The sequence below is a fragment of the Oncorhynchus mykiss genome, chromosome 23, assembly GCF_057628025.1.
Source record: "Oncorhynchus mykiss isolate SJ-2025 chromosome 23, ASM5762802v1, whole genome shotgun sequence".
NCBI lineage: Eukaryota > Metazoa > Chordata > Actinopteri > Salmoniformes > Salmonidae > Oncorhynchus > Oncorhynchus mykiss.
In genome coordinates, this window is record NC_143044.1 from 51,628,801 (window position 1) to 51,642,517 (window position 13,717).

A 13,717-nucleotide genomic window follows, 5' to 3' on the forward strand; every position below is an offset into this window, starting at 1 on the left:
AGGAGTAAGAAGAGATAATTGGGACTTTGCCATGCAACTGTTACTTTAAATGTCCACCTGCTTCTTTCACAGACTGCAAAGTTGAAAAAGTAACTGACGAACATCAATAATGTTGTACATCTCCATTGACATGCAGCAGACATCCCCATTCAGTCACTCTCATCCTTTTTAATGACTTTTCTCTGTTTCTCCGTACGTGCCGAGTCTAGGCTTACAATAAGAATAAAAACGAATGCAATTTGATTTAATGAGCATAATTACTTATGTGAAAGGTGTAAGTTAATAGAATTTCTCGAGGAGATAATGTAAAAGAGGAGAGCTGACATTTTAGTGTCCTCTTAGCAGCATGGAGGATATGACCGGAATGATTAACTGTAATTTAGCAGGAGTGATCTCAGACTTTTGTCAATCTGAATTATTACGCAACTGAAGGCAATATACAACTTCTCTGATAGAAAATGCCTGTGTGGCATCGATATTACTCAAACATTTATTCTAGTGTCCAAAAAAGGGAGTGCAAATAGTATAATTTTAGTTATAAAGTCAGTCTCGTTCAAAACTGAGTTGTGTAAGTGAGTTCGTCATGACTTGAGGGTTGGGTTTTTGATTTCGACAATGCTCACTTGATTACTAGCATAGGATACACAGTTGCGATCTATCCAATCGTACGCAGAACACACAGACAGTGAGATAAACCCGCCCAACACAGCAGCGGAACAGTGTTTTAAATAAGACAACAGACCACACATTGTTTAACTTGAGAAATAGTGCACCAAACACCTTAGCTACTGTACATATACAACTAAAACCTCCTCAGCAAAAACTTCAAAAGTAATTACAGATTTCTAGTGTTATCTTAAATTCATTCTGACTACTTTGAGGAAGTGACACTGGCTTTGTTCCTATGGTGTCTCATGGGGGACACACATCAATAACTGCCACATCAAACCACAACCCCAAAGACTGAAATCAAATGTTTCTTAATGAGCAAGAGAGAAACATGCGGAGTCGGTACATTCAGTCCAATGATGTTTCCTGTATAATCCCTGAATTGCTGATGCTATATATTAGCCAATGAGAGGCTTTGAAACCACCACCCATATTAGAACTCGATAAGCAGTCCTCTATAAGAATTAATGGAATTCTACAGTATTTCAATTAAATGTTTCAAGAACAAAATTACATGTATTTAAGTATTGTTTTGTTGTAGTGGGGACATTTAAAAAAAAAAATGTTTAGCTCCCATAATTTAATTCAAAAGCATGCATTAAAGCTTCTGTAATAGAATAAACGTGTCAAAAACATATGTAGACATTAATAAATGCATTTTTATAGATTCCAAAATATTTTTTTTAGAATGGTGGCAGAGTGCCAAGATGGAGGCACGGTGGCTTCAAATAGGCCATGGGATTCTCTAGAAACAGGCACTTCGATACTGCTACGACCGGAAGTTACTTTGCGTAGCAGATTGGGAAAACATTTTCGCTGACTCTAACCCTTTTCCTAACCTTAACCTAATTCTCCTTACCAGCTACAAAAAAAAACACTTCTGGTCATAGCTGTATGGAAGTCGCATGTTTTTAAAGGGATAGTACAACATTTTTCAACGTTTTTCAACGGGATAGTACAACATATTCATCTCCAGCACCACCCCAACATCAACATATGTTAAAATGGCATGTTTCTATGATTTGTAGTAAACAAGATAGAGGAAGATAAGTGTTTCCAATGACATCGGTGTGCATCATGTAATTTTGACCAGTTGTGAGAAGGCATGGCCTACTAATTGCCTACTAATTGTTTGATGATATCATTGGAAACATATATTTATTAGTACAAACAATGGAAACGCGCCATTTTCACATATGTTGATGTTGAAGTGGTGCTGGAGATGACGAATATGACATCATAAGGGCCCTAGGCCATAAATTTAGATAGACATCGCCTCATTGTATCTGTCCCATTATGGCGTCTGTGAGAGCATGGGAAGCGCCACTGAGGCCCCTCCATTTTGAAGTATTCAATTTTCTTCTTCTAGCACCTCTATGAGTTTGCAAACAAACTGAAAGGGTGCACACTGCCACCTAGAGTGTGTTGTTTGAACAGTTATAAAGCCAAGGTTAGCGATTCCCTGCCATCTACAGATTCCCTGCCATCTACAGATTCCCTGCCATCTACAGATTCACTGCCATCTACAGATTCACTGTCATCTACAGATTCACTGCCATCTACAGATTCACTGCCATCTACAGATTCACTGCCATCTACAGATTCACTGCCATCAACAGATTCACTGCCATCTACAGATTCACTGCCATCTACAGATTCACTGCCATCAACAGATTCACTGCCATCTACAGATTCACTGCCATCAACAGATTCACTGCCATCTACAGATTCACTGCCATCTACAGATTCACTGCCATCTACAGATTCACTGCCATCTACAGATTCACTGCCATCTACAGATTCACTGTCATCTACAGATTCACTGCCATCTACAGATTCACTGCCATCTACAGATTCACTGCCATCTACAGATTCACTGCCATCTACAGATTCACTGCCATCTACAGATTCACTGCCATCTACATATTCACTGCCATCTACAGATTCACTGCCATCTACAGATTCACTGCCATCTACAGATTCACTGCCATCTACAGATTCACAGCCATCTACAGATTCACTGCCATCTACAGATTCACTGCCATCTACAGATTCACTGCCATCTACAGATTCACTGCCATCTACAGATTCACTGCCATCTACAGATTCACTGCCATCTACAGATTCACTGCCATCTACAGATTCACTGCCATCTACAGATTCACTGCCATCTACAGATTCACTGCCATCTACAGATTCACTGCCATCTACAGATTCACTGCCATCTACAGATTCACTGCCATCTACAGATTCCCTGCCATCTACAGATTCACTGCCATCTACATATTCACTGCCATCTACAGATTCACTGCCATCTACAGATTCACTGCCATCTACAGATTCACTGTCATCTACAGATTCACTGCCATCAACAGATTCACTGCCATCTACAGATTCACTGCCATCTACAGATTCACTGCCATCAACAGATTCACTGCCATCTACAGATTCACTGCAATCTACAGATTCACTGCAATCTACAGATTCACTGCCATCTACAGATTCACTGTCATCTACAGATTCACTGTCATCTACAGATTCACTGCCATCTACAGATTCACTGCCATCTACAGATTCACTGCCATCTACAGATTCACTGCCATCTACAGATTCACTGCCATCTACAGATTCACTGCCATCTACAGATTCACAGCCATCTACAGATTCACTGCCATCTACAGATTCACTGCCATCTACAGATTCACTGCCATCTACAGATTCACTGCCATCAACAGATTCACTGCCATCTACAGATTCACTGCCATCTACAGATTCACTGCCATCTACAGATTCACTGCCATCTACAGATTCACTGCCATCTACAGATTCACTGCCATCTACAGATTCACTGCCATCTACAGATTCACTGCCATCAACAGATTCACTGCCATCTACAGATTCACTGCCATCTACAGATTCACTGCCATCTACAGATTCACTGCCATCTACAGATTCACTGCCATCTACAGATTCACTGTCATCTACAGATTCACTGCCATCTACAGATTCACTGCCATCTACAGATTCCCTGCCATCTACAGATTCACTGCCATCTACAGATTCCCTGCCATCTACAGATTCACTGCCATCTACAGATTCACTGCCATCTACAGATTCACTGCCATCTACAGATTCACTGCCATCTACAGATTCACTGTCATCTACAGATTCACTGCCATCTAGTTATAGATTTTTTCCTCACAAGTTTAATTTATTTACTGTTCCTTCCTGGTGAACTGGGTGGAATTATATGATTCTTCCTCAACCCATAGGAAGTCCCACCCAGTTGACTACTTCAAAATGGTGTAAGTCCTCAATGGCGCTGCCCATACTACAACAGGCTTTTGAGTCCTATATCAATCTCTGTGGTCTGGGCCTACTGCTTGCCTACATTTCTTCCCAAACAAATTGACTAATTGTTTGTTACAAAGTACAAACCTGTACAGTATATATTTTGTTATCCCTAGTCCTAATTGTAAACGACCTAAACTGTTGTTATGGAAGATTTGACACTGTCGATTTTGAAGACGAATGGAAACAAATATGTGAGAGCATCCCCAAATCCTCTCCTGTCCAGATAACAGAGAACGAGGTGGCCTCATGCTTGTCAAATTTTTAGCCACACAAAGCACCAGGCCCAGAGGGGCTACAAGGCAAAGTACTGAAGTTCTGCTCCGACCAGCTCAAGGGAGTCTTCACATGACTGTTCACCTCCTGCTGAGCACCTATACATTGCCAAACTCCTGGAAGGTGTCGCCCATAATAAGTAGTGTTGTAAAGAACTTAAGTAAAAATACTTTAAAGTACTATTTAAGTAGTTTTTTGGGTATCTGAAATTTACTTTACTATTTACATCAGATGTGGACAGCTATTGTAAACAGACCAATAACCTTCAAGAATGGTGTTGGTCAAGTGCCCTCCACATCAATGTGGAAAAGACAAAGGATCTGATCACCAATTGAAACAACTTACCAGTGTCCCAATCATGCTCTCTGAACGACCAACCAGTGGAGGTGGTTGAGTGTTTCAAATACCTAGGGACACAAATTGCTAACAACCTGAGTTTTACAGAGAATTCAGACTGTATATTTTTTTTAAAGCAAGCCAGTACCTGTTTTTAATTAGGAAAATGAAGGGGTTTGGGGTCAGCCAGGATGTTCTGGAGAGGGTGTACAGCAGCTTGGTGGAGAGCATCCTCAAATTCAATATGACAAGTTCAGTATGGTAATCTGAGCGTGAGGAGCAAAACCAAACTGACAAGAATAGTAAACACAGCCAGCAAAGTAATTGGTCGACCACAGGCACATTTGAGCAGTCTGTTCCACAAGACAAACAAAAAGAATGCACTGGTTGTCGTTGGCGACTACTCCCACCCTTTACACCCTCAGGTTGAGAAGCTTCAGAATGCCCATGGCCAAGAATAATGTGTTCAAACATGAATTTGTTCCTTGTGCTGTTGGACTACTAAATGCCAAGTACATTGTATCTGTATATGTACTGATCTATCTAGTGCAGTTGGGACAGTGATCGGTTGTGAGTGAATGTATGTAATGTCCTCTATGTTGTTAGTGTTTGCAACATGATGGACTGACTGGTTTAAATGTGTCTGATGTGAGAATGTCTGTGTATGTGATCATTTTAATGGAAGGTGATTCCAAAGAAACATGTCCATCCTGGATGGACAATACATTTTCATTCTATTCTATTCTATGTGCATCTTATTAACTAAGTTATCCCTCGTCCTAATTCAGACATGTATATCTCATTAACTATGTTATCCCTAGTCCTAATTCAAACATGCATATCTCATTAACTAAGTTATCCCTAGTCCTAATTCAAACATGTATATCTCATTAACTAAGTTATCCCTAGTCCTAATTCAAACATGTATATCTCATTAACTAAGTTATCCCTAGTCCTAATTCAAACATGTATATATTATTAACTAAGTTATCCCTAGTCCTAATTCAAACATGTATATCTCATTAACTAAGTTATCCCTAGTCCTAATTCAAACATGTATATCTCATTAACTAAGTTATCCCTAGTCCTAATTCAAACATGTATATCTCATTAACTAAGTTATCCCTAGTCCTAATTCAAACATGTATATCTCATTAACTAAGTTATCCCTAGTCCTAATTCAAACATGTATATCTCATTAACTAAGTTATCCCTAGTCCTAATTCAAACATGTATATCTCATTAACTATGTTATCCCTAGTCCTAATTCAAACATGTATATCTCATTAACTATGTTATCCCTAGTCCTAATTCAAACATGTATATCTCATTAACTAAGTTATCCCTAGTCCTAATTAAAACATGTATATCTCATTAACTATGTTATCCCTAGTCCTAATTCAAACATGTATATCTCATTAACTATGTTATCCCTAGTCCTAATTCAAACATGTATATATTATTAACTAAGTTATCCCTAGTCCTAATTCAAACATGTATATCTCATTAACTATGTTATCCCTAGTCCTAATTCAAACATGTATATCTCATTAACTATGTTATCCCTAGTCCTAATTCAAACATGTATATCTCATTAACTAAGTTATCCCTAGTCCTAATTCAAACATGTATATATTATTAACTAAGTTATCCCTAGTCCTAATTCAGACATGAATCATAATGTTTATGGCGTCATAAGGAAGGAAAATGATGTGGATATGTTGAAGCAACATCTCAAGACACCAGTCAGGAAGTTAATGCTTGGTCGCAAATGGGTCTTACAAATGGACAATGTTCCCAAACGTACTTCCAAAGTTGTGGCAAACTGACAAAAGGACAATAAAGTCAAGGTATTGGAGTGACCATCACAAAGCCCTGACCTCAATCCTATAGAACATTTGTGGGCAGAACTGAAAAAGCATGTGCGAGCAAGGAGGCCAACAAACCTGATTCAGTTACACCAGCTCTGTCAGGAGGAAAGGGCCAAAATTCACCCAATTTATTGTGGGAAGCTTGTGGAAGGCTACCCGAAACGTTTGACCCAAGTTAAACAATTTAAAGGCAATGCTACCAAATACTAATTGAGTGTATGTAAACTTCTGACCCACTGGGCTTGTGATGAAAGAAATAAAAGCTGAAATAAATCATTCTCTCTACTATTATTCTGACATTTCACATTCTTAAAATAAATGGTGATCCTAACTGACCTAAAACAGGGAGTTTTTACTAGGATTAAATGCCAGGAATTGTGAAAAACTGAGTTTAAATGTTTTTGGCTAAGGTGTATGTAAACTTCCGACATCAACTGTATATCATTAACAATGTTATGCCCAGTCCTAATTCAAACATGTATATCTCATTAACTATGTTATCCCTAGTCCTAATTCAAACATGTACAGTATATCTCATTGACTAAGTTATCCCTAGTCCTAATTCAAACATGTATATCTCATTAACTAAGTTATCCCTAGTCTTAATTCAAACATGTATATCTCATTAACTATGTTATCCCTAGTCCTAATTCAAACATGTATATCTCATTAACTAAGTTATCCCTAGTCCTAATTCAAACATGTATATCTCATTAACTATGTTATCCCTAGTCCTAATTCAAACATGTACAGTATATCTCATTAACTAAGTTATCCCTAGTCCTAATTCAAACATGTATATATTATTAACTAAGTTATCCCTAGTCCTAATTCAAACATGTATATCTCATTAACTAAGTTATCCCTAGTCCTAATTCAAACATATATATCTCATTAACTAAGTTATCCCTAGTCCTAATTCAAACATGTATATCTCATTAACTAAGTTATCCCTAGTCCTAATTCAAACATGTATATATTATTAACTAAGTTATCCCTAGTCCTAATTCAAACATGTATATCTCATTAACTAAGTTATCCCTAGTCCTAATTCAAACATGCATATCTCATTAACTAAATTATCCCTAGTCCTAATTCAAACATGTATATCTCATTAACTAAGTTATCCCTAGTCCTAATTCAAACATGTATATCTCATTAATTAAGTTATCCCTAGACCTAATTCAGACATGTATATCTCATTAACTAAGTTATCCCTAGTCCTAATTCAAACATGTATATCTCATTAACTAAGTTATCCCTAGTCCTAATTCAAACATGTATATCTCATTAACTAAGTTATCCCTAGTCCTAATTCAAACATGTATATATTATTAACTAAGTTATCCCTAGTCTTAATTCAAACATGTATATCTCATTAACTAAGTTATCCCTAGTCCTAATTCAAACATGTATATATTATTAACTAAGTTATCCCTAGTCCTAATTCAAACATGTATATATTATTAACTAAGTTATCCCTAGTCCTAATTCAAACATGTATATCTCATTAACTAAGTTATCCCTAGTCCTAATTCAAACATGTATATATTATTAACTAAGTTATCCCTAGTCCTAATTCAAACATGTATATCTCATTAACTAAGTTATCCCTAGTCCTAATTCAAACATGTATATATTATTAACTAAGTTATCCCTAGTCCTAATTCAAACATGTATATCTCATTAACTAAGTTATCCCTAGTCCTAATTCAAACATGTATATCTCATTAACTATGTTATCCCTAGTCCTAATTCAAACATGTATATATTATTAACTAAGTTATCCCTAGTCCTAATTCAGACATGAATCACAATGTTTATGGCGTCATAAGGAAGGAAAATGATGTGGATATATTGAAGCAACATCTCAAGACACCAGTCAGGAAGTTAATGCTTGGTCGCAAATGGGTCTTACAAATGGACAATGTTCCCAAACGTACTTCCAAAGTTGTGGCAAACTGACAAAAGGACAATAAAGTCAAGGTATTGGAGTGACCATCACAAAGCCCTGACCTCAATCCTATAGAACATTTGTGGGCAGAACTGAAAAAGCATGTGCGAGCAAGGAGGCCAACAAACCTGATTCAGTTACACCAGCTCTGTCAGGAGGAAAGGGCCAAAATTCACCCAATTTATTGTGGGAAGCTTGTGGAAGGCTACCCGAAACGTTTGACCCAAGTTAAACAATTTAAAGGCAATGCTACCAAATACTAATTGAGTGTATGTAAACTTCTGACCCACTGGGCTTGTGATGAAAGAAATAAAAGCTGAAATAAATCATTCTCTCTACTATTATTCTGACATTTCACATTCTTAAAATAAATGGTGATCCTAACTGACCTAAAACAGGGAGTTTTTACTAGGATTAAATGCCAGGAATTGTGAAAAACTGAGTTTAAATGTTTTTGGCTAAGGTGTATGTAAACTTCCGACATCAACTGTATATCATTAACAATGTTATGCCCAGTCCTAATTCAAACATGTATATCTCATTAACTATGTTATCCCTAGTCCTAATTCAAACATGTACAGTATATCTCATTGACTAAGTTATCCCTAGTCCTAATTCAAACATGTATATCTCATTAACTAAGTTATCCCTAGTCCTAATTCAAACATGTATATCTCATTAACTATGTTATCCCTAGTCCTAATTCAAACATGTATATCTCATTAACTAAGTTATCCCTAGTCCTAATTCAAACATGTATATCTCATTAACTAAGTTATCCCTAGTCCTAATTCAAACATGTATATATTATTAACTAAGTTATCCCTAGTCCTAATTCAAACATGTATATCTCATTAACTAAGTTATCCCTAGTCCTAATTCAAACATGTATATATTATTAACTAAGTTATCCCTAGTCCTAATTCAAACATGTATATCTCATTAACTAAGTTATCCCTAGTCCTAATTCAAACATGTATATATTATTAACTAAGTTATCCCTAGTCCTAATTCAAACATGTATATCTCATTAACTAAGTTATCCCTAGTCCTAATTCAAACATGTATATATTATTAACTAAGTTATCCCTAGTCCTAATTCAAACATGTATATCTCATTAACTAAATTATCCCTAGTCCTAATTCAAACATGTATATCTCATTAACTAAGTTATCCCTAGTCCTAATTCAAACATGTATATCTCATTAACTAAGTTATCCCTAGTCCTAATTCAAACATATATATCTCATTAACTATGTTATCCCTAGTCCTAATTCAAACATGTATATCTCATTAACTAAGTTATCCCTAGTCCTAATTCAAACATGTATATCTCATTAACTAAGTTATCCCTAGTCCTAATTCAAACATGTATATCTCATTAACTAAGTTATCCCTAGTCCTAATTCAAACATGTATATCTCATTAACTATGTTATCCCTAGTCCTAATTCAAACATGTATATCTCATTAACTATGTTATCCCTAGTCCTAATTCAAACATGTATATCTCATTAACTATGTTATCCCTAGTCCTAATTCAAACATGTATATCTCATTAACTAAGTTATCCCTAGTCCTAATTCAAACATGTATATCTCATTAACTATGTTATCCCTAGTCCTAATTCAAACATGTATATCTCATTAACTATGTTATCCCTAGTCCTAATTCAAACATGTATATATTATTAACTAAGTTATCCCTAGTCCTAATTCAAACATGTATATCTCATTAACTATGTTATCCCTAGTCCTAATTCAAACATGTATATCTCATTAACTATGTTATCCCTAGTCCTAATTCAAACATGTATATCTCATTAACTAAGTTATCCCTAGTCCTAATTCAAACATGTATATATTATTAACTAAGTTATCCCTAGTCCTAATTCAGACATGAATCATAATGTTTATGGCGTCATAAGGAAGGAAAATGATGTGGATATATTGAAGCAACATCTCAAGACACCAGTCAGGAAGTTAATGCTTGGTCGCAAATGGGTCTTACAAATGGACAATGTTCCCAAACGTACTTCCAAAGTTGTGGCAAACTGACAAAAGGACAATAAAGTCAAGGTATTGGAGTGACCATCACAAAGCCCTGACCTCAATCCTATAGAACATTTGTGGGCAGAACTGAAAAAGCATGTGCGAGCAAGGAGGCCAACAAACCTGATTCAGTTACACCAGCTCTGTCAGGAGGAAAGGGCCAAAATTCACCCAATTTATTGTGGGAAGCTTGTGGAAGGCTACCCGAAACGTTTGACCCAAGTTAAACAATTTAAAGGCAATGCTACCAAATACTAATTGAGTGTATGTAAACTTCTGACCCACTGGGCTTGTGATGAAAGAAATAAAAGCTGAAATAAATCATTCTCTCTACTATTATTCTGACATTTCACATTCTTAAAATAAATGGTGATCCTAACTGACCTAAAACAGGGAGTTTTTACTAGGATTAAATGCCAGGAATTGTGAAAAACTGAGTTTAAATGTTTTTGGCTAAGGTGTATGTAAACTTCCGACATCAACTGTATATCATTAACAATGTTATGCCCAGTCCTAATTCAAACATGTATATCTCATTAACTATGTTATCCCTAGTCCTAATTCAAACATGTACAGTATATCTCATTGACTAAGTTATCCCTAGTCCTAATTCAAACATGTATATCTCATTAACTAAGTTATCCCTAGTCTTAATTCAAACATGTATATCTCATTAACTATGTTATCCCTAGTCCTAATTCAAACATGTATATCTCATTAACTAAGTTATCCCTAGTCCTAATTCAAACATGTATATCTCATTAACTATGTTATCCCTAGTCCTAATTCAAACATGTACAGTATATCTCATTAACTAAGTTATCCCTAGTCCTAATTCAAACATGTATATATTATTAACTAAGTTATCCCTAGTCCTAATTCAAACATGTATATCTCATTAACTAAGTTATCCCTAGTCCTAATTCAAACATATATATCTCATTAACTAAGTTATCCCTAGTCCTAATTCAAACATATATATCTCATTAACTAAGTTATCCCTAGTCCTAATTCAAACATATATATCTCATTAACTAAGTTATCCCTAGTCCTAATTCAAACATGTATATCTCATTAACTAAGTTATCCCTAGTCCTAATTCAAACATACATATCTCATTAACTAAGTTACCCCTAGTCCTAATTCAAACATGTATATCTCATTAACTAAGTTATCCCTAGTCCTAATTCAAACATATATATCTCATTAACTATGTTATCCCTAGTCCTAATTCAAACATGTATATCTCATTAACTAAGTTATCCCTAGTCCTAATTCAAACATGTATATCTCATTAACTAAGTTATCCCTAGTCCTAATTCAAACATGTATATCTCATTAACTAAGTTATCCCTAGTCCTAATTCAAACATGTATATCTCATTAACTAAGTTATCCCTAGTCCTAATTCAAACATGTATATCTCATTAACTAAGTTATCCCTAGTCCTAATTCAAACATGTATATCTCATTAACTAAGTTATCCCTAGTCCTAATTCAAACATGTATATCTCATTAACTAAGTTATCCCTAGTCCTAATTCAAACATGTATATCTCATTAACTAAGTTATCCCTAGTCCTAATTCAAACATGTATATCTCATTAACTAAGTTATCCCTAGACCTAATTCAAAAATTAATGGCTTTACCCACAGGTTTCACACCTTTTATTATTTGCAGTCTAAATAAATAACACTTATTTTTGCACCTTATCAACTGGCTTGGGCTCCACACCAACTAAATATTTTTTATTTAACCTTTATTTACAGGAAAGTCAGTTAACACATTCTTATTTACAATGACGGCCTACACCGTCCAAACCCGGACGACGCTGGGCCAATTGTGCGCCGCCCTATGAGACTCCCAATCACGGCCGATTGCGATACAGCCCGGATTTGAAACAGGGTGTCTGTAGTGACCTCTCTAGCACTGAGACGCAGTGCCTTAGACCGCTGCACCACTTGGGAGCCCCAGGCTACCGGGTTCACTATCTTATCAGACTCTAAATGACCAGATCATTCATTACCAGAGTGGAAATTCAAATGTAGCTACACTGGAGCTTTGGACTAAACCAATTTAACACCCAATAGAAGTTTCTAATATTTAGTAATGGAATATCGGTGATTAAGAGGTCAGGATTTAAATGGGTGTCACTCAGCTAAAACTTGACAGATAAACTCTCTCGCCAAGACAGATACATTTCCTTGATCGTTTTCAGTCCCAAATGAATGCTACGTTCCAGCCTAGAACGCAGGGACACCATGAAGGGCAAGACATCCTTCAATAACATGAACATTCTAATCCGAAATGACTGGAGGGTCTCATTAAATTACCATGGTTTACGTCCCAATTGGCAGTGCACTAGCCTGCACTTTTGCCCTACAGCCCTGGTCAAAGGTACTGCGTTTATTGGGAATAGGGTGACATTTGGGATGGGCACCACAAAACTGCAACACTCATTGCACTCATGCTTTGCAAAATAGATAAGTGTTGTTTTTTTGCCTGTCTGAGCTTGGGAGGAAACATCCAAAAGACTGATTCAACAACCTCATTTAAAGAAGCCCAACTCAACAGTAGGTCTACTCTACCACATGATCATTGTAGTGTATCTATCTATCTGTCTGATGTGGTCTGTCTCTCTGTTTGGTAACTTTGTATCCACTGCATCGCCCCTTCCGTCAATAGAAGCACATGGTCCGTGTTTGTTGCAGGAAGTGAAGATGGCGGACCAGTCGTTGCTATCTGAGTCTGCTCTCGGGTGGTCTATATTCGCCCTTGTATTTTTGGTAAGCACACTTAAGTCGCTGCAGAATCTCGAAATATTACCCTGTGTATGTACTGGATTACTTTCCTTTGGCCACAGTTGTCTTTGTCACGCTCAGTTCGCTACAGCTTTACGTAGCTAGCAATCTATCTAGCTAACGTTAGCTAGTTTGACAGCTGTCATGGCTTAGTTAGCTAACGTTGTAGCTTACTCAGTTAGAGTTTAGCTAACCTGCCTTTAATAACCTCGCTAATACCATATCAATAGCTAACTGTTGTAGCTAATTAATTTGTTTACAGTGTTCTAGTGAATCATTGTGGTTGTCATGGTAGTATCTATCAGTTTTACCAAGCAATGCTAGCTAGTTTACAGTAGTTTGCATGAAGTTAGCTAGTTGCTAACATGTAGCTATTGGATCAAGTTAAATGTCAAAGTTTAACTTGAAG

At 36.4% G+C, this 13,717-nt stretch overlaps 1 protein-coding gene across 5 annotated transcripts in view; it reads left to right on the top strand.

Moving 5' to 3' along the window:
- Positions 1-13,155: 13,155 nt before the first annotated feature.
- Positions 13,156-13,717, top strand: part of LOC110516668 (lysosomal cobalamin transport escort protein LMBD1) — a 212,381-nt gene continuing 211,819 nt past the window's right edge. For 4 of the 5 annotated variants that reach the window (XM_090217619.1, XM_090217620.1, XM_090217621.1 and 1 more), the window contains exon 1: positions 13,156-13,293. In XM_090217619.1, coding sequence (XP_090073745.1) covers positions 13,228-13,293 — 66 coding nt within the window. In that variant the 5' untranslated portion in view covers positions 13,156-13,227. The remainder of the gene's footprint in view (positions 13,294-13,717) is intronic. The other variant, XM_090217623.1, reaches the window with a different exon arrangement.